Raw genomic sequence first — 24,525 nt, 5'->3', positions numbered from 1 at the left:
TCTTCGCATCAGGTGGCCAAAGTATTGTATTAATTGCACTTATTTGTAACTATTAAGTTTTCCTCTTACCAGTTTAAAATGTTCACTAGTCTCAGAAATTTTGAAGATCAAACACATAGAGAATTTTCACTAAAATAAAAAAATGATTATACTACCAAATGCAATCTACAGAGTCAATGAGATCCCTATCAAATTACCAATGGCATTTTTCACAAAACTAAGACAAAAAAATTTCACAATTCATATGGAAACACAAAAGACCCGAATAGTCAAAGCAATCTTGAAAAGTAGAATGAAGCTGGAGGAATCAACCTTTCTGACTTCAGGCTATACTACAAAGCTACAGTCATCAAGATGGTACGGTACTGGCACAAAAACAGAAATACAGACCAATGGAACAAGGCAGAACCACCAGAGATAAATCCACACACTTAAGGTTACCTTAATTTTGACAAAGGAGACAAGAATATACAAAGGGGCAAAGATAGCCTCTTCAATAAGTGGTGCTGGGAAAACTGGACAGCTACGTGTAAAAGAATGAAATTAGAACACTCCTCTAATACTATACACAAAGATAAACTCAAAATGGATTAAAGACCTAAATGTAAGATCACAAAACTATAAAACTCTTGGAGGAAAACATAGACAGAACACTCTGAGATGTACCTCCTAGAGTAATAGAAATAAAAACAAAAATAAACAAGTGGGACCTAGCTAAACTTAAAAGCTTTTGCATAGCAAAGGAAACTATAAGCAAGGTGAAAAGACAACCTTCGGAATGGGAGAAAATAATAGCAAATGAGACAACAGACAAAGGATTAAGTTCCAAAATATAGAAGCAGCTCATACAAGTCAATACCAGAAAAACACCCAATCATAAAGTGGGAAAAAGACCTAAATAGACATTTCTCCAAAGAAAATATACAGATGGATAACAAACACATGAAAAGATGCTCAATATCGCTCATTATTAGAGAAACGCAATTCAAAACTACAATGCGATGTCATCTCATACTGGTCAGAATGGCCATCGTAAAAAGTTTACAAACAATAAATGCTGGAGAGGGTGTGGAGAAAAGGGAACAGTCTTGCACTCTTGGTGGGAATGTAAATTGATACAGCCACTATGGAAAACAGTATGGAGATTCCCTAAAAAAACTAGGAATAAAACCACTACAGGACCCAGCAATCCCACTACTAAGCATATACCCTGAGAAAACCAAAATGAAAAAGACACATGGACCCCAATGTTAACTGTGGCACTATTTACAATAGCTAGTACACGGAAGCAACCTAGATATCCATTGACAAATAAATGGGTGAAGAAGCAGTGGTACATATATACAAGGGAATATTACTCAGCCATAAAAAGAAATCTATTTGAGTCAGTTCAAATGAGGTGGATGAACCTAGCGTCTATTAAACAGAGTGAAGTAAGTCAGAAAGAGAAAAACAAATATCATATACTAATGCATATATATGGAATATAGAAATATAGTACTGAGGCAATTACTTGCAGGGCAGCAATGGAGTCACAGACATAGAATACAGACTATGGGCATGGGGATGGGGGGGCAGTGAGTAATGAGAGGATGGGATCTATGGAGAGAGTAACATGGAAACTTACAATAACATATGTAAAGTAGATAGCCAATGGGAATTTGCTGTATGACTCAGGGAACTCAAACCAGGGATCTATAACAACCTAAAGGGGTGGGATGGGGAGTGAAGTGGGGGAAAGTTTCAAAGAGAAGCGACATATGTATACCTATGGCTCATTCATGTTGATGTTTGGCAGAAACCAGCACAATTCTGTAAAGCAATTATACTTCAATTTAAAAATCAATAAATTTTTCAAAAGGAAAGGAAAAAAAAGAATTTTCACCAAAATCAGAACACTGAGATAATTGAAAGAATAGTTTAATTCAATTTCTCATTGAATAGATGAGAAAACTTGAAGACCAGAGAAGTGAAGTGTCTTGGTCAAAGACATATAATCAAAAAATTGATAGCAGCACTAATTGCATTTTCTTATTTCCATGCTAAGATTACTCACTACAAAATAAATAATCTTCAGACACTATTTAACAGTATCACCCTAGCTCCAGAGTCCTGGCTGTTCAATAAGATTTTCTGTGGTGATGGAAATTTTATGTTCTGAACTGTACAATATGATAGTCACTAGCTACATGTGACTACAGATAAGCACTTACGATATAATTAATGTAATTGAGGCTGAATTTTTACTTTTAGTTTTAATTTAAATTTACATAGCTATGTAGGGCTACTGTCTATCATACAGCAAAAGCAAAGCTATAGAGAGAAGGAAGGAGTCACTGGACTAAAACTTAAATGAACCTCTTTATATACGGTAGCTATGTCATTGTTTCCTAAAATTTAAATGACAATAAAATTAAAACCCCTCCAAAAATAGAATCCACATATAAATGAAATCATATGATATTTGTCTTTCTCCATTTGACTTTTTTCACTTAGTATAATACTTTCTGGGTCCATTCATGTCACAAACAGCAAGATTTCATCTTATTCTGTGGATGAGTAATATTTCATTCTATACCTATACCACATTTTCTTTATCCATTCATACATCAGTGAATGTTGAGTTTCATAAATGAATGTTGAATTTTGTCAAAAGCTCTTTCTGTATCTACTGAGATGATGTGATTTTTATCCTTCAATTATTAATGTAGAATATCACACCAAGTAATTTGCAGATACTGAACCATCCTTGTAACCCTGGGATAAATCCACCTGATCATGGTGTATGGCCCTTTTAATGTATGGTTGAATTTTATTTGCTAGCATTTTATTGAGGATTTTTGCAACTACCTTTAGTGATACTGGCCTGTATTTTTTTTCATAGTCTTTTGTTTCTGAATCAGGGTGATGTGGACCTCACAGACTGAATTCTGAAATATTCCTTCATCTCAAACTTGGAACAGTTTGAGAAGAAGTATTAATTGTTTAAATGTCTGATATAATTCACCTGTGAAGCCATCTGATCCTGGATTGTTGTCTGTTGGGAGTCTTTTAAAAATTACTGATTCAATTTCATTACTGGGCATCTGACTGTTCATATTTTGTATTCCTGATTCAATCTTGAAAGATGGGTAAAATCTAGAAATATACAATTTCTTCTAGGTTGTCCACTTAATTGGCATATAATTGTCCATAGTAATATCATGATTTCTGTGATACTGGTTGTAACTTCTTTTTCATTTCCAATCTATTTGGGTCCTCTCTTTTTTTGAGAAGTCTAGCTAAAGGTTTATTAATTTTCTTTATCTTTTCCAAAAAATCAGCTCTTAATTTCACTGATCTTTTCTATTGGTTTTTTAGTCTCTGTTTCAATTTTTATTTCTTTCCTTCTATTACATCTGGGTTCATTTGTTCTTTTTCTACTTTCACTTTTACTCTCTACTTCTGTTTTGATTTTTATTATTTCTTTCCTTCTATTAAATTTGGATTTGTTTGTTCTTTTTCTAGTTCAAGTCCACATTTATTGTTTTGTCTGATGTCTATGATGTTTATTAACTGAGAAAAATTATAGTATAAAATATAGTAGGAATATCATAAAAAAAGAATGTCCTTGCAAGACAATTCCCAAGGAACACTGGTATTTCTATCTTTTATAAGTTTATTTTAAAAACACAAAGTTAGAAATGAAAGAAAGGAGGGAAAAGACAAACTTAGGAAAGGCTACTGGTTGTAACTGAACATAGATTAAAGTCTGGGTGAAGTAATTTGAGAGATACTTAAAATCTATACATTATTAGATAAATCATTTCTTACCTTTTGACAGCTTTGGTCAATAGGATCCACTGGAGTAGATCTGGGATGGGTTACTCTAACATCATCTCTTCCACATTCCAGATTGGCCCATAATTCAGTTACAAGTGCATTAATAAAACCTAAGAAGAATGTTACATCATTTTTATAGTATATTACTTCTTTGGATTATGGTGGAAAGACATAATTATCCTTCTGACAAGATTGTTCCACAACAACAAAAGACATACTTGAATCCTGTATAAGAAATAACCTCTAACCTTGGTAGAAATTAGAGCTGATATTGTTAATATATCCTTATGATAAAACTATGTAATGACTAAACTCTCAAAACTGTTCCCCTAGGGGACTGAATTTTGAGTCCCAGTTTTTAATCCTTTAGTCAATAATCTCTCTCAGCATGTTTTCCTGAAAAAAAAAAAAAAAAAAAGTTTACACATTACTCTGCAAATGAGCTAACAGTGAAATGCAGCCTGAAAGTCACGGTGTATGTATATAAGGAAGGAGGTATCCAGAGGCACCGTAAGCAGCCAAAGAGTGTACATGTGTTCTCTTTCTCTAATATAACCTTTTCTTTTTCCATCTGCTTAGAACAGTTCTCTATTTCATACAACTTTTGGTTCTATACAGTCTTCAAATTTTCCTGAGTCAGATACTACATATCTAAATGAAAGTGACTATTGAGTTTGATTATCAAATTCCTTTATGAGGAATCAAAGTATATGGAAAAGTATAAAACAGAACACCTAATCATAAAATCAGTAATTTAGCAGTAACACATTAGAGCAGAATGGGCTTCTAGTATGACAAAAAATATAGGCTCTGAAATCAAAACTGTCAGGGTTCAAATTACTAATCTGCCATTAAGTTATATATCCTTGAATCTTTTGACTTCTAACAGTATCAGTTCCCAATGTGAAAACTGAAAAAGTTGTACATTTGAAGGTTGCCGTAAAGTATAAATGGAACGACATAGATAGAGTTCTTAATGCAGTACCTAAGACATCACAGGAACTCAGGCGGTGTCAGTCTTCCTTCCTTTGTCCTATGAAAAATTTCATTTAATCCTTTCAAGGAAAGCTGGATACTATAAGGTTTAGAAGCTTAATGACTCGACCAACAGAGAAATCTGGGATTGAATCTAGTCTTCAAATGTTTCCATTAATGTGCCCCTGAGTACTAAAAATAAACTGGATTTTATTCTAAGTAAAGCAGTAAGTGGTTTGCTTAGGACAGCTTCTGCCAAGAAATATGTTTCATAATATAAGCAGACCAAATAAGTTCAGCCAAAAAATACTTAAGATTTAGATACACCATAGAAAAATATTTTCATTTGAGGAGAGACTCAATAGTGACCACTGAGGTTATGATTCTTCACTTCTAAGATTTAAATATAATCACAGCATCAGAGATTATATCTGGTCTCTGGGCAGGGTTCAGGTAACTTTACAATACATTAAATCTTCAATGTTTGAACATCTTAAAAATCCAATCTGTAGTAGATAATACATGCTGACTATAAACTCCAGAAATAGTGGTGAAAATTAAGTGGGCGGGAATCTTTCAATAAAGGAAGAGAGAAGGGAATAAGAAAATGATATGTATGTGTGACAACTATTATGGCTGTAAATCTTGATTCATATATAAATCACTGAAACTTAGCATTAAAGCCTATCAGATGTAACTATACCAAGAAAAGATGACACACTTTTGATTTATAAAATGAAGGGTTCTTAAAGCCATCAGGTATATCTTAGTTTAGGTCATTATATACCATTGTTCTGAGGAAAGAAAAAAATTGTATATATTTTACAGAAAAAAAAATCCTAATGGGATTTCATGGAAGAGGAAAGAAGGAAATCCCATTAACACTCTTTTACCTATGGCCTAACTTGGGAAGAAGAACTTCAGAGTGAAATAACTGTTACTTAATCATGGCAGCTGAATTTTGTATCGACTGGCTCATTTAATTTAAATTATACTTCTAAAGAACTTACCTGAATTTTGTAGGGCTATTGCACCTGCTGCTGTTGATGCCACTTGCGTTACCAAAACTCCATAGTCAAACTTTTTATGCCTGCTGATCTAATGTAAATAAGAAACCATGAGAAGCAGGAAAACAGCATGCTAATATTTTATTTACATTTTATATGTAGAGTTACTGATTTTTTTTGTTAAAATGCTAGACAGTCTTTCAAGTAAAGATAACAAGAGCAGAAAAACTGTTAACGATCAGTGAGTTAATACTAATGAATATTTTTGACAATCTTATTTCAGAACTAGGCTCTGGTACCAGCCCTAAAACTAAGAAGCTTCATGACCTTAAACAAGTCACTATGTCTCTAAGTCTCTTTATATATAAAATAAGGGACTTTGGACTAAATGAAAAGAGATTCCTTCTAACTCTAATTTCTGTTATATTACTATTTATTCTTTAATTCTTCAATAATAAATTATCATTGATTAATCTGTACTGACTGCCAGTTTTTACACTGGGCTTTCAAATAAACAGCTTTAAAAAAAACAATGGTATCTTCTTAAAAATCATCATTTTAGAGGCAATGTCATTTTTCCCCCCAAAGGAGGAAGTTATACACACATGCACGCACACATAATGCTCACTTAATATACATTGTAGAAAACCTGAAATAATTGCTACTTCCCAGAGAATATTATACATATAGTCACGGTAAAGTTCAGAAGTATCTCTTAGCAGAAATCACAATAAGGAAATAAGAAAGACACTATAAAATGTTCCTCCTTCCTCAGACTTCATAGGTCAGCCTGATCTTGGCCAAAGTATTTGACTTCTAAATAGACCTAACCATTTAGAATTTGTATTTTTCAACATTTTATTCAAAGGATAAGCTTATGCTTTTATCAAATATTTAAAATATAAACTATACATTCTGTTTTAAGGGCAAAAAAGGGGGGGAACTAAAAGACTGTGGGAAATAATTAGGCTTATTTCAATTTTTTTGCTGCTCACATCTCTATAAATTTGCCTTCCAAATCTCATTCTCCATGTTCCTTAATTTACCATCCATTAATTTGGCAATTAGATAACATAGAAGTACAGCAAAGTAAGTGTTTATCTTTTCCCACATGCCTTTTTCCATGACAGGAAGAAAAACACCTTACTCATCAATCATCCCAAATGACCCTACTGATTCAGATACCAGTAGCCATAGGGGTCTCCCAATCAAGACTAAATACTAAAAAAGAAGAGGCAAAGAAAACCTTCAGAGAAGTTACAGGGGCTTCACTAAACAAGACTTAGATTTTATGGACACTGTTAAAATCTAAGACCAGAATCTCAGTTCTAGAATTACTGCCATCAATAACTACATGTGTGAACATAGGCAGATCATTTATACCAGCTTGAATCTCAACATTATCTTCAGCAAAATTAAAGAAAGTCTAGCTGCTTTCTTACAAGATAAATCAGAGTCTAAATTTTCAAAAAACGTCTTGAATGGTATAAATCGATATTAAAGTATTGTACTAAACTATATGGTTGTAATTTACTGAGGTCCAGGGAATGTCTTCTATTACAACTAACAGCACAATACAAAGGAAGGTCAGATTGCTTTAAATGTTATGAATATAAAAAAAATGACATCTAATCCAGGGGTATTTTCACAATAGTAAAAAGTTGAGTCTGAATGGTCTCAAGCATCTGGATGAGAAAGAAAAATGTCTTTGCATTGCTTGAATATTTTCAGAAATGAAGAAAAATGAAAACCCAAATGGTTAACTAGTATACAAGGAGAAATTCAAACTCACCAACAGAACAAAACACAATTTATATAAACTTTAAAAGCCTGAAAACTTCTGCATTTGCTATAGTATGAATGTCTGTGTCCTGCCAAAATTCCTATATTGAAATCCTAAGCCCCAGAGCTGATGGTAGGAAGTGGGGCCTTTGGGAGGCTATTTGTGAAGGTAGAGAGTGATCATGAAAGGGATTAGTGCTCTTCTATAAAAATAAATAAATAAAAGATCCCCAAGAGGCCCTATCCCTTTCTGCTAGGCTTCAATAAGAACATCAAGAAACAGCAACTTCCAGAGATAAAAGGAAACAATTTTAAAAGCATACCTATGCTGATGCACTTCTCTGTACAGTGGAAATCGACACAACATTGTAAAGCAACTATACCCCAATTAAAAAAAAACAAACATAAACAACACAACAACAACAAAAAGTATACTATGATCCTAAGAAGCTCTGAAGTCTAGGGATATTTACTGTAATAGCAAAAAAAATGAACATACTTCGAAAGGCCTAGATTTTAATTTTAAACAGTAGCAATAATAAAAGCCCTCTAATATATTTCTTTCTTTCAAAATGTGAACCCTAAACTCTCATTGACATGTTTAGACCCAAAAATGGAATTCCACTGAGTTTTAATATATCCAGATGTCTGATACATTTATAAAACATCTGAATGACTTGAATGATGAGTTTTTCAATTTCATCCAGTTGTTTCATCCTGTAAAACAGTCACAGATATCAACATCAACTCTAATGCTTTCTTGAAAAAATATCAAGTTAAATATTACAATGCTATATGAATATTTAATTGAAGTTTAATAATCTCTTCACACAAAGAAACCAGAATGATGTTCTTAATGGCTTTTACAGAAACAAAAGTTCCTTTTGCCTGTGGCAGATGATAATTCGCACCTGTAAATTTTTTGCATATTGGTTGAACATAAATGTCACACATTCGTTGATGGCACCTGTTTTTTGAAGAAGCAGTAGTCCTTTGGGAGTGGCAGCAAAATTTAGTAAATCATCTAACAAATTCTCTTCCCAAGCCATACTGAAAGAGGTAAAAAGAAAGGTATCATTGTCTTTATTATTCTCAAAACTGGAAAAAAAAAAACAAAACTCAGCTTAATACTACCAACAATTAAATTCATAGAGAACACACTGGCTGCAAAGTATTTAACTGTTTAAAAATAAGATAAACAGTATGGCTTCCTTAACAGTGAGTTGTTATTCTTTTTCTACTATCTAATAATTTTCCTCCACTAAATGAATCAAATATTAACTGCACATATCAGCATTTTCATCACATCAAAATTCTCTCAACCAGGTCTTAATCTCATTCCACATCTCCTATTAAAATTCTGCTGTGCCTAAATTCCCCAAGCCCCAGCTCTCCATTATTTCTATACACCCTTTTCATTAAGGAGTATTTGTCTTTTGACTTTCTAAAGCATACCAGGCACTTTATTTTCACTGGTTATTAGTTTTACTTTTGGAGAATGACATTTTTTTCCTCAGAATACTTCTAAAAGGCCAGTAGCATTCTCCAGAGAAAAACAAAAAAGAAAAGGAAAACGACTCAAAACATTTAGAAGTCATACAGTAAACAGGAGAGTCAGAGCTAAAAATCTGGAAACACAGGAGGGGATATCAGCACGTCATCTGAAATATCAAAGTAAGAGAAAATTTTCTACCCATCCTATTCCTACTTGCTTGGAAAAACAAAAAAAGCTGGATATTAAAATAGATCAGAATCAAATGTTTATATGTACAATGAAACAGAGCGTGGAAATGTGTGCCCTTTTGTTGCCCAAGGCAGTTTATAAAGTATGTTTGAAACTGGTAAGAGATTTGAAATCCAGAACTTTTCTGATTAAAAAAGAAACAATCAGTACATGTTGACAGATATCCATCAGTGGTGATCACAAAGCAATGGTCAAAGATATAACCATGTTCAAACACAAAATAAATATCTCCTGGATAAAGAAGGACAAAGAAGTAGGACTAGTTTTGAGGTAAATACAGGCAATAGAAACTAAATTTGGCTCAAATAGGATATAAAAGACTCAGGGTTACATATGAGACGTATGACCAATGGGAGGCTCACTGCTTAAGATTCATGATGGAGTAATACTAATAACAATTGCATATGTTTAGCTAAAATTAAAATATAAAATTTATATACTTAAAATATAAACAAAATACTTAAATATAACTGACTAAAATTGGGACTTTTGACAAGCCATAACCCTAGGCAGACAAGAGGATACAGAAAAAGCCTCATTTCTAGAAATGTACAGATAATCAATTCACCTTCTAACTTTTAACGGTATATGCAATACCCTCATCATCACTGACAGGAGTTTCAAGATGCCAATATAATGTTTACTTAAAACATGGGGATAAAGGAAAAAATTATAAAACTGCTGGACAGAGAAGAATGAATATAGAAAAGAAACTAGGAAAAATGAGGGAGGGAAGAAAGTAGTGAAGGAAAAAAAAACTCATTTTAAAATGAACTTGTAATCAAACTTCAAAAGACATATAAAGCTAAGTGCCAGCAGGATCAACATTCATTAAATTAATCCATTCCAGCTGAAATAATTCAAAAATAATGACTAACTTCATGATTCTCAAAATTTTTTCCTCTTCCATTAGAACTGAAACAAAAAGCAGAAATGAAATAAAAATAGGTGGATATTAAACAAAAAAAAACTATACGAAATCTTGTGAGTATTTTTTAAAAACCACTTAAAAAGCAAATGGAAAAAATCTCAGCCACAAAGAATTATTGAACTGAAAGGTAGCTAGATAAGAAATAAATGTTTGAGGAAACAGATGAGACAGAAGATACCAAAAGCTTTCAAATACATCTAATCAAGAGTCCAAGAGAACAGAAGAAATATTTGAAAAATACTAAGAATTTTCTAGATCGAAAAAAAGGTATCAGTCCAGTCTATTGATCAAAAAAACATTCAAAGTACTAAGCAGGAGTTAACTATATCCCAATATGAAATTAAAAAAAAATGTTTTAAAGTACCAAGCAGGATAAACTGAAATTACACAGAAGTAACAAATATCCAAAGAAAGAAATTAAAAGCTATGAGAGAAAAGATAAGACCTATAAAAGTGATTATACTAACAGATTTATCAATTACTACTTACTCCAGAAGACAATGGAGTAAAACCTCAAATAGTACTAAGAAAGGATGGTCTATCAAAACTTTTATACCCAGATAAACTACCATTTAGAAGAGAGAAAATGTGAAACCTCAAAAGCTCTGAACAGGAGGTGGGAGTGGTTTGTGTGGGCTGGAAGGAGAATAGCTATTTTCAGACACAGAAAGAGTAGTTTGCTTCCCTCAAAGCCTTAAGAACAATTAAACAGTTTACTTCCATCATCTTAAGACCTATACTTAGAAACTTAAAAACATCTTTCAGTAAGGGGAGAAAATGAGCCTATCAGAAAGAATGGCCTACAACCTTCAAAAAATGGTGTAAAATAATAAACACAAATTTAATTTCTGTGTGAAGAAATACATCAGATGATTAAAAATATTAAACCAAAATTCCAGATAACTATAACAAGACAGAATTATATTTAGAGGAGCAGTAACTGGTCAAGGTATGTTAAACTCCATGCTGCTTTTCAAAACATGATATAAATACCTGATTACTTTATACTTTCTTAGAAAGATATATGGTTAAATATATATTGAGAATTTAGAAACAACCACTTAAAGAAACATAACAGTGATTTATAAAGTCAAAAGCAAGGGGAAAATAGGATAAAATGTACTGATCTAAGATAAGGAAGTAAAGGAGAAAAGTAAAGAAAACAGAATAGAAATAGAAAATACAAAAAGAAAAATAAGACCCAAACATCAGAACTGCAAAAATGTAAAAAACCTAAAACTCATCTAATAAAAAATAGTAATTGTCAGATTGGATAAAAAATTCAAAATTTACTATTCTGAGTGACAGAAAATAAAGAGATAAAAAAAAATACTTTAATAGGCTGACCCAATCTCCATCTAAGCTCCTTTTTCATCAACTCCCATACAGCAAGAAGTGGCCATAGGGCATATCCAGCAAGATGTCACAAAAATGTTAATGAGAAGAGACTTCTTTCCTAAATAAAAGACAAAGCATGAGAAGAATCCATTTGTCTCTACAACCTTTTTCCTCTTTGAAGGCTGTGAGCTCTAGAGGTTAGCCATTGTGCAACCTTGAGTGCAAAAAAGAAAACATTAGTGATGCTTTCTCCTAAGAAAAGGAGGCTGGATCTCAAACTGCATCAATAAGTCAATGCCTGATAATATTTCATGAGACTTTTTGCTTTATGAAAAAAATAAGGCCTTACTGAGCTATCTGCAAGTAGATATATTCTTAACTAATGTACTCTGCAAATACTAACTAAAGCAAAGTATATTTACAATACCAGTATCATATAATATAAAATTTAATGGAAAGAAGTAATGAGATAGTACAGTAAAAGTTCCCAAGAAACAGTGAATTTTTATGTTTCTAATAGCATAAAATGTATGTAAAACAAAACCCCAGAATTACAAAGAAAAATGGACGAGTCAACTTTCCAAGTGAATGATTATACATAAGCAGACAAAATACTGGTGGTGATATTAAAAATTTGGAATATCTCTATCTACTTCCAATGAAGAACATAGAATAGTCTTTTCAAGTAAAGACAGATTTTGAACTGATCCTGTACTAGAACACAAAATCTCAACCCACCCAGAATTATATATATCATGCAATCCATGTTCTGAAAAGAACAGAAATGAATTAGAAGTCAACAGTAAAATACAGTAGTTAAAGAAAAAACTATATTTGGAAAGTTAAATGTATTCAAATATTTCATGGATTTAAAGGCCAAAATCAAGATAACAATATTTTTAAGAGCTTAATAATGAAAGTGCTACATATCAAAATGTATTCAAGTTAGAATGCCTGATGTAGATTTCTTCTATTGATATCCATTCTCAATTGTCTTTTCACTTGCTCTTCTATCCTACTCAAGTGAGAGAAGGAGAGAAGATAGAGAAGGAAAGAGAACATCAGCAAAATCAAAACCTGGTCTTTGCATAAACTAATGCAAATAAATTGGTCAGGGGAAGCAATGGCTGCAAAAATACTAAGAATCAAAAAATGAGAAATAATTACAGCTAAAGAATTTTTTACCACCACAAAAATACTTTGAACAAATTAACACCAATAAAGTAAATATTCAGATTAAAAAATATACTTTTTTAGAAAATATAGTTAAAAATTACTCATGCAGAAATAAAAAATCTTGAATGAACCATTAGCCATTAAAGAAATTGTGTGTTTTAAAAAGTCTACTCTGACTCTCCAAAAAGTAAAACACAGGCAAAAACTTGCAGGTTGTATCACACAATCCTGAGAAAGAGTTAATATATTTTAGTTTACTGTTTCTGCTATTAGCATTTAATTCTTCCTTCAAATTATAATGAAAACTCTCAATGTTTCAAAACAGAAGGAACATCTAAGCTATAGAATTTGCCTCCTGTCTTTGGAGAACCCTTCCCCGAGGACAATAGGTAACAATCTCACTGCTTCGTTAGCTTATGTGAACTCCATTTTTTGAATGGTCAGATATTAATAGAGGGTTAGACACTCTCATGGCACTTAAGTTTTAGGTGTTTATTCAGAGGCTGTTTTTGCAGACCAAAGATCCCTGTTACTTCACTGTCAAGATTTACCAAAGGCCCCTTGGTAATTGGTTGGGGCAGGGTGGGCGTCTTTGGTTTTTCTGTGACTACGTTCTTCTCTACAGTCACCCTAAGGATGGCCCCTAAGTAGTCTGTGAAAGTGAAAAGTGAAAGTGTTACTCCCTCAGCCATGTCCAACACTTTGAGACCCCATGGACTGTAGCCCGCCAGACTCCTCTGTTGATGGGATTTTCCAGGCAAGAATACTGGAGTGGGTTGCCATTCCATTCTCCAGGGGATCTTCTCAACCCAGGGATTGAACCTACAACTCTGCACTGCAGGCAGATTCTTTACCATCTGAGCCACTAGGTAACTCCCATGTAGACTGTAGTCATTGCAATCATTGATATCAAACTAGCCTTGAGAAATCTTATTTGGGGTTGCATTTCAACATCCAGATTTAGAGACATCACCTACGATGACTACACAGTAACTTCTACCTTCTCTACGGTACTGTAACAACCAATAAATGAAAGGATAGAGAGGATATCTCCAACATACGCTGTGAGGAAATAAGATCAAACTACCTCACATTAGTCTGTCAGGGGCTCAAAAATATAGATTTTAGCAACTTTTCGTTTTACCTCATTCAGGAAGCCTGAGTAAATGTTATGGTCCACATCATTATTTAGAAACTAGCGCCTGGTGGAAGAAGTGCTTTTCATTCTTTTACCCATTCAACCAAGCTATCAAGCACCTGCTACATGTCAGAGAAAGGCTAGTCTAGTTAACTGACCAAAATGGTTCTACACTCAAGTGTTACCAAACTACAAAGGAAAAATAATGCCCACACATACCAAAGTTTCAAATAATACAAAAGATACTCAACTCCATGAGGTATTTTGATGACAAAAATTAAAACAGTTCTATTTTATCAAAAATCATTAAACCTTTGTTTCTAAGAGTAATATCAGATGTTGAAGGAAACTCCTTTTCCTCTAGCATCAAGTTTACACATGGAGCACATTCCCCAGTTTAATACTGCTTGCCTCTCTTCACCTAATCACTCACTCTTCCCCTTGAAGAAGGGACTCAGGAGACTTGCAGGAGGAGCTAAGAACGCTAGGCTAGGCGATGCCTCTCCCCAAATTCAGCACTTCTTTGCAACCCAGGTACCTGTAGGAAGCACACAGTCTGCTCTGTTCTACTACGCAGTTATGGTTGATCTTTGTAAGCTCTGTCTCTGAGGGTGAGGAACGTCTATGACAGTTGATTGGGACATAAAGGTTCAGTTCAGCTCAGTTCAGTCACTCAGTTGTGTCCGACTCTTTGCAAACCCATGGACTGCAGGAAGCCAGGCCTCTGTCCATCACCAACTCCCAGAGTTTACTCAAACTCATGTCCTCTGACTCAGTGATGCCATCCAACCATCTCATTCTCCATCATCCCCTTCTCGTCCCACCTTCAATCTTTCCTAGCATCAGGGTCTTTTCCAATGAGTCCATTCTTCACATCAGGTGGCCAAAGTTTAAGAGTTTCAGCTTCAGCATCAGTCCTTCCACTGAATATTCAGGATTGATTTCCTTCAGGATTGACCAGCTGGATCTCCGTGCAGTCGAAGGAACTCTCAAAGAGTCTTCTCCAACACCACAGATCAAAAGCATCAATTCTTTGGCACTCAGCTTCCTTTATAGTCAAACTCTTACATCCATACATGACTACTGGAAAAACCATAGCTTTGACTAGACAGACCTTTGCTGGCAAAGTAATGTCTCTGCTTTTTAAGATGCTGTCTAGGTTGGTCATAGCTTTTCTTCCATGGAGTAAGCATCTTTTAATTTCATGGTTGCAGTCACCATCTGCACTGATTTTGGAGCTCAAGAAAATAAAGTCTGTCACTGTTTCCATTGTTTCTCCATCTATTTGCCATGAAGTGATGGGACTGGATGCCATGATCTTCATTTTTTGAATGCTGAGTTTTAAGTGAGCTTTTTCACTCTCCTCTTTCACTTTCATCAAGAGGATCTTCAGTTCCTCTTCACTTTATGCCAAAGGGGTGGTGTCATCTGCATATCTGAGATTATTGATATTTCTCTTGGCAGTCTTGATTCCAGCTTGTGCTTCATCCAGCTTGGAAGTTTGCATGATGTACTCTGCATGTAAGTTAAATGAGCAGGGTGAAAATATACAGCCTTGATGTACTCCTTTCCCAATTTGGAAAAAATTTGTTGTTCCATGTCCAGTTCTAACTGTTGCTTCTTGACCTGAATACAAGTTTCTTAGGAGGCACATAAGGTGGTCTAATATTCCCATCTCTTGAAGAGGTTTACAGTTTGCTGTGATCCACACAGTTAAAGTCCTTGGAGTAGTCAATAAAGCAGAAGTAGATGTTTTTTGGGAATTCTCTTGCTTTTTTTCAATGTTCCAAAGGATGTTGGCAATTTGATCTCTGCTTACTCTGCCTTTTCTAAATCCAGCTTGAACACCTGGAAGTTCTCGGGTCATGTACTGTTGTAGCCTGGCTTGGAGAATTTTGAGCATTACTTTGCTGCTGTGTGAGATGAGTGCAACTGTGCGGTATTTTGAACATTCTTTGGCATTGCCCATCTTTGAGACTGGAATGAAAACTGACCTTTTCCAGTCCTGTGGCCACTGCTGAGTTTTCCAAATTTGCTGGCATGTTGAGTGCAGCACTTTAACAGCATCATGTTTTAGGATTTGAAACAGCTCATCTGGAATTCCATTACCTCCACTAGCTTTGTTTGGAGTGATGCTTCCTAAGACCCACTTGATTTCGCATTCCAGTATGTCTGGCTCTAGGTGAGTGATCACACCATTGTAGTTATCTGGGTCATGAAGACCTTTTTTGGTATAGTTCTTCTGTGTATTCTTGCCACCTATTCTTAACATCTTCTGCTAAACGCATGGATTATGGTGGCTCAGACTGTCTGCCATGCAGGAGACCTGGTTTGTTCCCAGAGTCAGGAAGATCCCCTGGAGTAAGGAATGACTACCCACTCCAGTATCCTTGCCTGGAAAATGCCATGCACAGAGAAGCATGGGAGGCTACAGTCTATGGACCACAAAGAGTCAGACATACCTGAGCAACACATAACACTTTCATTCTCCCTCTCACTTACAGCCCACTGACCACACTATGTCTTCCACCGGAAATAATGTTCTACCCTTTCTAGACAATTAATATCCATGTATTCATTTTAACTTACTTTAGTTATAACTTCCTCTGGAAAGATTTCCCCAAGTTAGCCTGTATGAACTCTCTATGATTTGTATCATAAATTTAGCATACTATGGCAAACCACTTCAGTATTCTTGCCTTGAGAACCCCATGAACAGGATGAAAAGGCAAAAAGATAGGACACTAAAAGATGAATTCCCCAGGTCAGTAGGTGCCCAATATGCTAATGGAGATCAGTGGAGAAATAACTCCAGAAAGAATGATGGGATGGAGCCAAAGCAAAAACAATACCCAACTGTGGATGTGACTGGTGATAGACGCAAGGTCCGATGCTGTAAAGAGCAATATTGCATAGGAACCTGGAATGTTAGGTCCATAAATCAAGGCAAATTGGAAGTGGTCAAACAGGAGATGGCAAGAGTGAACGTCGACATTCTAGGAATCAGCGAACTAAGATGGACTGGAATGGGTGAATTTAACTCAGATGACCATTACATCTACTACTGTGGGCAAGAATCCCTTAGAAGAAATGGAGTAACCATCATAGTCAACAAAAGAGTCCAAAATGCAGTACTTGGATGCAATCTCAAAAACAACAGAATGATCTCTGTTCGTTTCCAAGGCAAACCATTCAATATCACGGTAATCCAAGTCTATGCCCTGACCAGTAACGCCGAAGAAGCTGAAGTTGAACGGTTCTATGAAGACCTACAAGACCTTCTAGAACGAACACCCAAAAAAGATGTCCTTTTCATTACAGGGGACTGGCATGGGAAAGTAGGAAGTCAAGAAACACCTGGCATAACAGGCAAGTTTGGCCTTGGAGTACAGAATGAAGCAGGGCAAAGGCTGATAGAGTTTTGCCACGAGAACGCACTGGTAATAGTAAACACCCTATTCCAACAACACAAGAGAAGACTCTACACGTGGACATCACCAGATGGTCAACACCGAAATCAGATTGATTACATTCTTTGCAGCCAAAGATGGAGAAGCTCTATACAGTCAGCAAAGACCAGGAGCAGACTGTGGCTCAGATCATGAACTCCTTATTGCCAAATTCAGACTTAAATTGAAGAAAGTAGGGAAAACCACTAGTCCATTCAGGCATGACCTAGATCAAATCCCTTATGAGTATACAGTGGAAGTGACAAATAGATTTAAGGGACTAGACCTGACAGAGTACCTGATGAACTATGGACAGAGGTTCGTGACATTGTACAGGAGACAGGGATCAAGAAAATCCCCATGGAAAAGAAATGCAAAAAAGCAAAATGGCTGTCTGAGGAGGCCTTACAGATAGCTGGGAAGAGAAGAGAAGCGAAAAGCAAAGGAGAAAAGGAAAGATATTCCCATCTGAATGCAGAGTTCCAAAGAATAGCAAGGAGAGATAAGAAAGCCTTCCTCAGCGATCAGTGCAAAGAAATAGAGGAAAACAACAGATTGGGAAAGACTAGAGATCTCTTCAAGAAAATTAGAGATACCAAAGGAAAATTACATGCAAAGATAGGCTCGATAAAGGACAGAAATGGTATGGACCTAACAGAAGCAGCAGATATTAAGACGAGGTGGCAAGAATATGCAGAAGTACTGTACAAAAAAGATCTTCACAACCCAGATAATCACGATGGTGTGATCACTCACCTAGAGCCAGACATCCTGGAATGTGAAGTCAAGTGGGCCTTAGAAAGCATCACTACGAACAAAGCTAGTGGAGGTGATGGAATTCCAGTTGAGCTATTTCAAATCCTCAAAAGTGATGCTGTGAAAGTGCTGCACTCGATATGCCAGCAAATTTGGAAAACTCAGCAGTGGCCACAGGACTGGAAAAGGTCAGTTTTCGTTCCAATCCCAAAGAAAGGCAATGCCAAAGAATGCTCAAACTACCGCACAATTGCACTCATCTCACATGCTAGTAAAGTAATGCTCAAAATTCTCCAAGCCAGGCTTCAGCAATATGTGAAACGTGAACTTCCAGATGTTCAAGCTGGTTTTAGAAAAGCCAGAGGAATCAGACATCAAATTGCCAATATCCGCTGGATCATTGAAAAAGCAAGAGAGTTCTAGAAAAACATCTATTTCTGCTTTATTGACTATGCCAAAGCCTTTGACTGTGTGGATCACAATAAACTGTGGAAAATTCTGAAAGAGATGGGAATACCAGACCATCTGACCTGTCTCTTGAGAAACCTGTATGCAGGTCAGGAAGCAAGAGTTAGAACTGGACATGGAACAACAGACTGGTTCCAAATAGGAAAAGGAGTACGTCAAGGCTGTATATTGTCACCCTGATTATTTAACTTCTATGCAGAGTACATCATGAGAAACGTTGGGCTGGAAGAAACACAAGCTGGAATCAAGATTGCCGGGAGAAATATCAGTAACCTCAGATATGCGGATGACACCACCCTTATGGCAGAAAGTGAAGAAGAACTAAAGAGCCTCTTGATGAAGGTGAAAGAGGAGAGTGAAAAAGTTGGCTTAAAGCTCAACGTTCAGAAAACTAAGATCATGGCATCTGGTCCCATCACTTCATGGGAAATAGATGGGGAAACAGTGCAAACAGTGTCAGACTTTATTTTTTTGGGCTCCAGAATCACTGCTGATGGTGATTGCAGCCATGAAATTAAAAGACACTTACTCCTTGGAAGGAAGGTTATGACCACCTAGATAGCATATTTAAAAGCAGAGACATTACTTTGCCAACAAAAGTCCATCTAGTCAAGGCTATGGTTTTTCCAGTGGTCATGTATGGATGTGAGAGTTGGACGGTGAAGAAAGCTGAGCGCCGAAGAATTGATGCTTTTGAACTGTGATGTTGGAGAAGACTCTTGAGAGTCCCTTGGACTGCAAGGAGATCCAATCAATTCATCCTAAAAGAGATCAATCCTGGGTGTTCATTGGAAGGTCTGATGTTGAAGCTGAAACTCCAATACTTTGGCCACCTCATGTGAAGGGTTGACTCATTGGAAAAGACCCTAATGCTGGGTAGGATTGGAGGCGGGAGGAGAAGGGGACGACAGAGGATGAGATGGTTGGATGGCATCACTGACTCGATGGACATGGGTTTGGGTAGACTCCGGGAGTTGGTGATGGACAGAGAGGTCTGGCGTGCTGCCATTCATGGGGTCGCAAAGAGTCAGACACGACTGAGCGACTGAACTGAACTGAACTGATTGCCATATTGTATTTACCTATTTGCATTTTATACTATATAATTAGTTCTCTAAGGTATGTAGGCATCCACAGAACTTGGCAAAGCACTCAGTCCAATAAATACCTAAATATATGAGTAGGAAATGAATGCATGAATGAAGACAATAAATCATAAATCAAAGAAAACAGACATAAAAACTACCTGAAAAATTATTTGCAGCAATAGTTTTACTCACCCCTTCATGCAAAGAAAAAATAGTAGTTGATTTAAGTTTCACAACTATATCAGGAAAAAATTATAGCTGGCATTTAGAAAATTAAGCATTACACTATTTGTTAAGCATTACACCATTAAGGAAATGCAAAAGATTTTGTTTGCTTAACTGGCTTTTTTTTTTAGTTAAACTATGCCTATCTAAAGACAAATGTTTATTTTTTTTTCATTTTCTCTAGACTACCAGTTAAAACTCTAATTATCTTTTCAGATTATGCCAATACTCAATTAAAAAGAGACTCCATGAATATATGACCTTAATTAAAAAAAAGAAATATATATATATATAGTTCCCATTAATCTGACTCCATATCCTACTGATAACTGTGGAAAAAATATGAAAACATCTAAATTAAAAAATTAGTATAGAGACTTACCTGGTGGTCCAGTGGTTGAGAATCTGCCTGCCAATGCAAGGGTTCCATCCCTGCTCTGGCAAGATCCCACATGCAGCGGGGCAACTAAGGCTGTGGGCCACAGTTACTGAGCCCCTGTGCCCTAGTGACAGTGCTCCACAACAAGAGAAGCCACCAGAAAGGGAAGCCTGTGCACTGCAACTAGAGAGTAGCTCCTGGTCACAGCAACTAGTCTTTGTGCAGGGCAACAAAGACCCAGCACAGCCAAAAATAAATAAATAAAAATTTTTAAAAAATAGTATAAATAATGATTTAAAGAATTCTCCAATGCCAAAATCTAATTAAATGGTACTCCCATACATTTTGAAGTTATAGTTTAAATGTAAACAGACTTCATTGGCCATTTGAAAAGTTCTACTGAATTTCCAATTTTAGTATTTGGTAATTTTCCAAGTTTTCTGAAAGCACTATAACATGTCATATTTCCTAACTCCAAATGTAAATACAGGCTGAAATATAATAAATATTGCTACTTTTTTCCTCTTTTAAAAAATACAAGTATATATGATCTCTAAAGTTTCCCCTAGATGAACTTTTGTTTTTTTGCCACAGTATCTATACATTTCTCATTTTAAAATTATTTCAGCAAATGTGAAAAAACAGATGAGCTTAAGTCAATCATACTTACATGTTCTGGGATTCCTGGCTAACCAAAGAAACAGAATCAGAACCCTCTACTGGAGTAGGAATTCTTTCTGATAGCAGACTTGTCTAAAATATAAGAAATATACATTTTTCTTACTTATAGCATTACTCATAAGCTGTCATGCTACATCTTGATATTTGACTCTTACTGTAATTAAAGATTAAATTACTTGCAAATTTTAAATCATTTGATTCTTAAATATCATGTAAAGTAATTCATATATAAGGCACATAGATAATGTAGGGAGAAGATACTGATATATACTATATTTGAATATTGCTCCATTATGATCTCCAGTGTCCATAACAAAAACTCACCTATCTGTAAAAATTGCTCAGAAATAACTTCCAAAGAGTAAATCTACATATAGACAGTCTATTTTAAGTCCCTTTTACCTGAAGAAATGAAAGTAAGGCAAAGGCTAACAGAGCTTTACCAAGACAATGCACTGGTCATAGCAAACAATGCTTCCAACCACACAAGAGAGGACTCTACACATGAACATCACCAGAGTCAATACTGAAATTAGATTGATTATATTCTTTGCAGCTGAAGACAGACAAGCTCTACACAGTCAGCAAAAACAAGACCGAGAGCTTACTGTGGCTCAGATCATGAACTCCTTATTGCTAAACCCAGACTTAAATTGAAGAAAGTAGGGAAAACCACTAGACCATTCAGGTATGACCTAAATCAAATCCCTTATGATTATACAGTAGAATTGACAAATAGACTTAAGGGATTAGATCTGACAGAGTGCCTGAAGAACTATGGAATAAGGTTTGTTAACACTGTACAGGAGGCAGTGATCAAAACCATATCCAAGAAAAAGAAGTGCAAAAAAAAAAAAAAAAAGGCAAAATGTTGTCTGAGGAGGCCTTACAAACAGCTGAGAAAAGAAGAGAAGTGAAAGGCAAACGAGAAAAGGAAAGATATAACCATCTGAATGCAGAGTTACAAAGAAGAGCAAGGAGAAATAAGAAAGCCTTCCCAAGTGATCAATGCAAAGAAATAGAGGAAAAAATAGAATGGGAAAGACTAGAGATCTCTTAAAGAAAATTAGAGATACCAAGGGAACATTTCATGCAAAGATGGGCACAATAAAGGACAGGACATGGTATGGACATGACAGAAGCAGAAAATATTAAGATGTGGCAAGAATATACAGAAGAACTATACAAAAAGGATCTTCATGACCCATATAACCACAATGGTGTGAGCACTCATCTATAGCCAGACATCCTGGTGTCCAAAGTCAAGTGGGCCTTAGGAAGCATCACTATGAACAAAGCTAGTGGGGGTAATGGAATTCCAGCTGAGATATTTCAAATCTTAAAAGATGATGCTGTGAAGTGCTGCACTCAATATGCCAGCAAATTTGGAAAACTCAGCAGTGGCCACAGGACTGGAAAAGGTCAGTTTTCATTTCAATCCCAAAGAAAGGCAATGCCAAAGAATGCTTTAACTACCACACAATTGCACTCATCTCACACGCTAGCAAGCAATGCTCAAAATTCTCCAAGCCAGCCTGCACAGTACATGAACCTAGAACTTTCAGGTGTTCACGCTGGATTAAGAAAAGGCAGAAGAACCAGAGATAAAATTGCCAACATCTGCTGGATCATAGAAAAAGCAAGAGAATTCCAGAAAAACATCTACTTCTGCTTCATTGACTACACTAAAGCCTTTGACTGTGTGGATCACAACAAACTGTGGAAAATTCTTCAGGAGATGGAATACCCGACCACCTTATCTGCATCCTGCGAAACCTGTAGACAGGTCAAGAAACAACAGTTAGAACTGGACATGGAACAATGGACTGTTTTCAAATTCGGAAAGGAATAGTTAAGGCTGTATCCTGTCACCCTGCGTATTTAACTTACATGCAAAATACATCATGCGAAATGCCGGGCTGGATGAAGCACAAGCTGGAATCAAGATTGCTGAGAGAAATATCAATAACATCAAATACGCAGATGACACCACTCTTATGGAAGAAAGTGAAGAGGAACTAAAGAGCCTCTTGATGAGGGTGAAAGAGGAGAGTGAAAAAAAGCTGGCTTAAAACTCAACATTCAAAAAACGAAGATCACGGCATCTAATCCCATCACTTCATGACAAATAGATGGGAAACAATGGAAACAGTGCCAGACTTTTATTTTGGGGGGCTCCAAAATCACTGTAGATGGTGACTGCAGCTATGAAATTAAAAGATGTTTATTCCTTGGAAGAAAAGCTATGACAAACCAAGACAGTATATTAAAAAGCAGAGACATTACTTTACCAACAAAGGTCCATCTAGTCAAAGCTATGGTTTTTCCAGTAGGCAAGAATGGATGTGAGGTTGGACCATAAAGAAAGCTGAGCGCCAAGAAATCAATGCTTTTGAACTGTGGTGTTGGAGAAGACTCTTGAAAGTCCCTTGGACAGCAAGTAGATCAAACCAGTCAATCCTAAAGGAAATCAATCCTGAATATTCATTGGAAGGACAGATGCTGAAGCTGAAGCTCCAATACTTTGGCCACTTGATGCTTCTAGTGAGAAGAGATGACATTAGAAAAAACACTGATGCTGGGAAAGATGGAAGGCAGGAGGAGAAGGCAATGACAGAGGATGAGATGGTTGGATGACATCACTGATTCAATGGACATGACTTGAACAAACTCCAGGAGATGGTGAAGGACAGGGAAGCCTGGCATGCTACAGTCTATGGGGTCTCAAAGAGTCAGACACAACTGAGCAACTGAACGACAACAATAACCAGAAGAAAAGACTGCAGCACCCAGTAAAGTTGTAGAGCTCTATCCTACAGGGACAGGATGTACCGAAGTCATCTTGTGCCAAGTTAGAAATCATTATGTCCTTTGGAGTACTGTGATGCTAAAGAAGTCCAGTAAAATAATTTAACTGTAGTATAATATTGTAACATTGAACATATCTGAAATAAAGATTTTCAGGGGAGAGAAAAAAGATTGAAAATACTTACCTTCTTCCAAGCCTTTGCTATAGATTCATGCAAAGTATAAGGAGTTAACACCTGTAAGCCTTCACATGTACCGTATATTTGACGACACACAGAAGTAAAAGCTCCTTTAACCACAGGAAACATTTCTGATCCAGAAAAAATAGAAATATCTTCATCAAGAAGTTTTTTCGAAAACTCGGCAATTATATGAGCACCTGTAGGACTAAAAGATGATACCAAAACAATGTACTTCAAGTGACCTAATTTGATTGAACTGCTTTCTCTGCATGGGTATGTCACTAACTTGACTGGTAATAAAACTCACTTATTTCCATTTGTTTTCCTTTTTTTTTTTAATTCTACTTTTTAACTTTAATATTTAGTATATAAAACATATTCATGATTCCAAAGTCAAATCTAGGTACAATCAAGGAATAAACCCAGATATCTTACATCTATACCTCTTAATCCAAATATTGTTTTCCTTTCCTTTAAACTATTGCTTTTCTTTCCTCTAAAGCTATTACTACTCTTTTATCATTTCCTTTTGAAAATAAGAAATATAATTTTATTTATTCATATTCCCTTCTACTA

General features: G+C 35.7%; 1 protein-coding gene across 1 annotated transcript in view; it reads right to left on the bottom strand.

The window, feature by feature from the left end:
* The window catches only part of TBC1D32 (TBC1 domain family member 32), a 201,950-nt gene that overhangs the window by 117,724 nt on the left and 59,701 nt on the right, over positions 1 to 24,525 (bottom strand). The window contains exons 17-21 of the mRNA XM_081530498.1: positions 23,953 to 24,154; positions 20,949 to 21,031; positions 8,498 to 8,636; positions 5,808 to 5,895; positions 3,814 to 3,932 (exon numbers count right to left, since the gene is read on the bottom strand). Coding sequence (XP_081386624.1) covers positions 3,814 to 3,932; positions 5,808 to 5,895; positions 8,498 to 8,636; positions 20,949 to 21,031; positions 23,953 to 24,154 — 631 coding nt within the window. The remainder of the gene's footprint in view (positions 1 to 3,813; positions 3,933 to 5,807; positions 5,896 to 8,497; positions 8,637 to 20,948; positions 21,032 to 23,952; positions 24,155 to 24,525) is intronic.

The sequence above is a fragment of the Giraffa tippelskirchi genome, chromosome 9 (assembly GCF_054371585.1).
Source record: "Giraffa tippelskirchi isolate mGirTip1 chromosome 9, T2T-mGirTip1v1.2.pri, whole genome shotgun sequence".
Lineage (NCBI taxonomy): Eukaryota > Metazoa > Chordata > Mammalia > Artiodactyla > Giraffidae > Giraffa > Giraffa tippelskirchi.
Note: the sequence above shows the minus strand (reverse complement) of the source record. Positions and strands in the feature narration are given on the sequence as shown.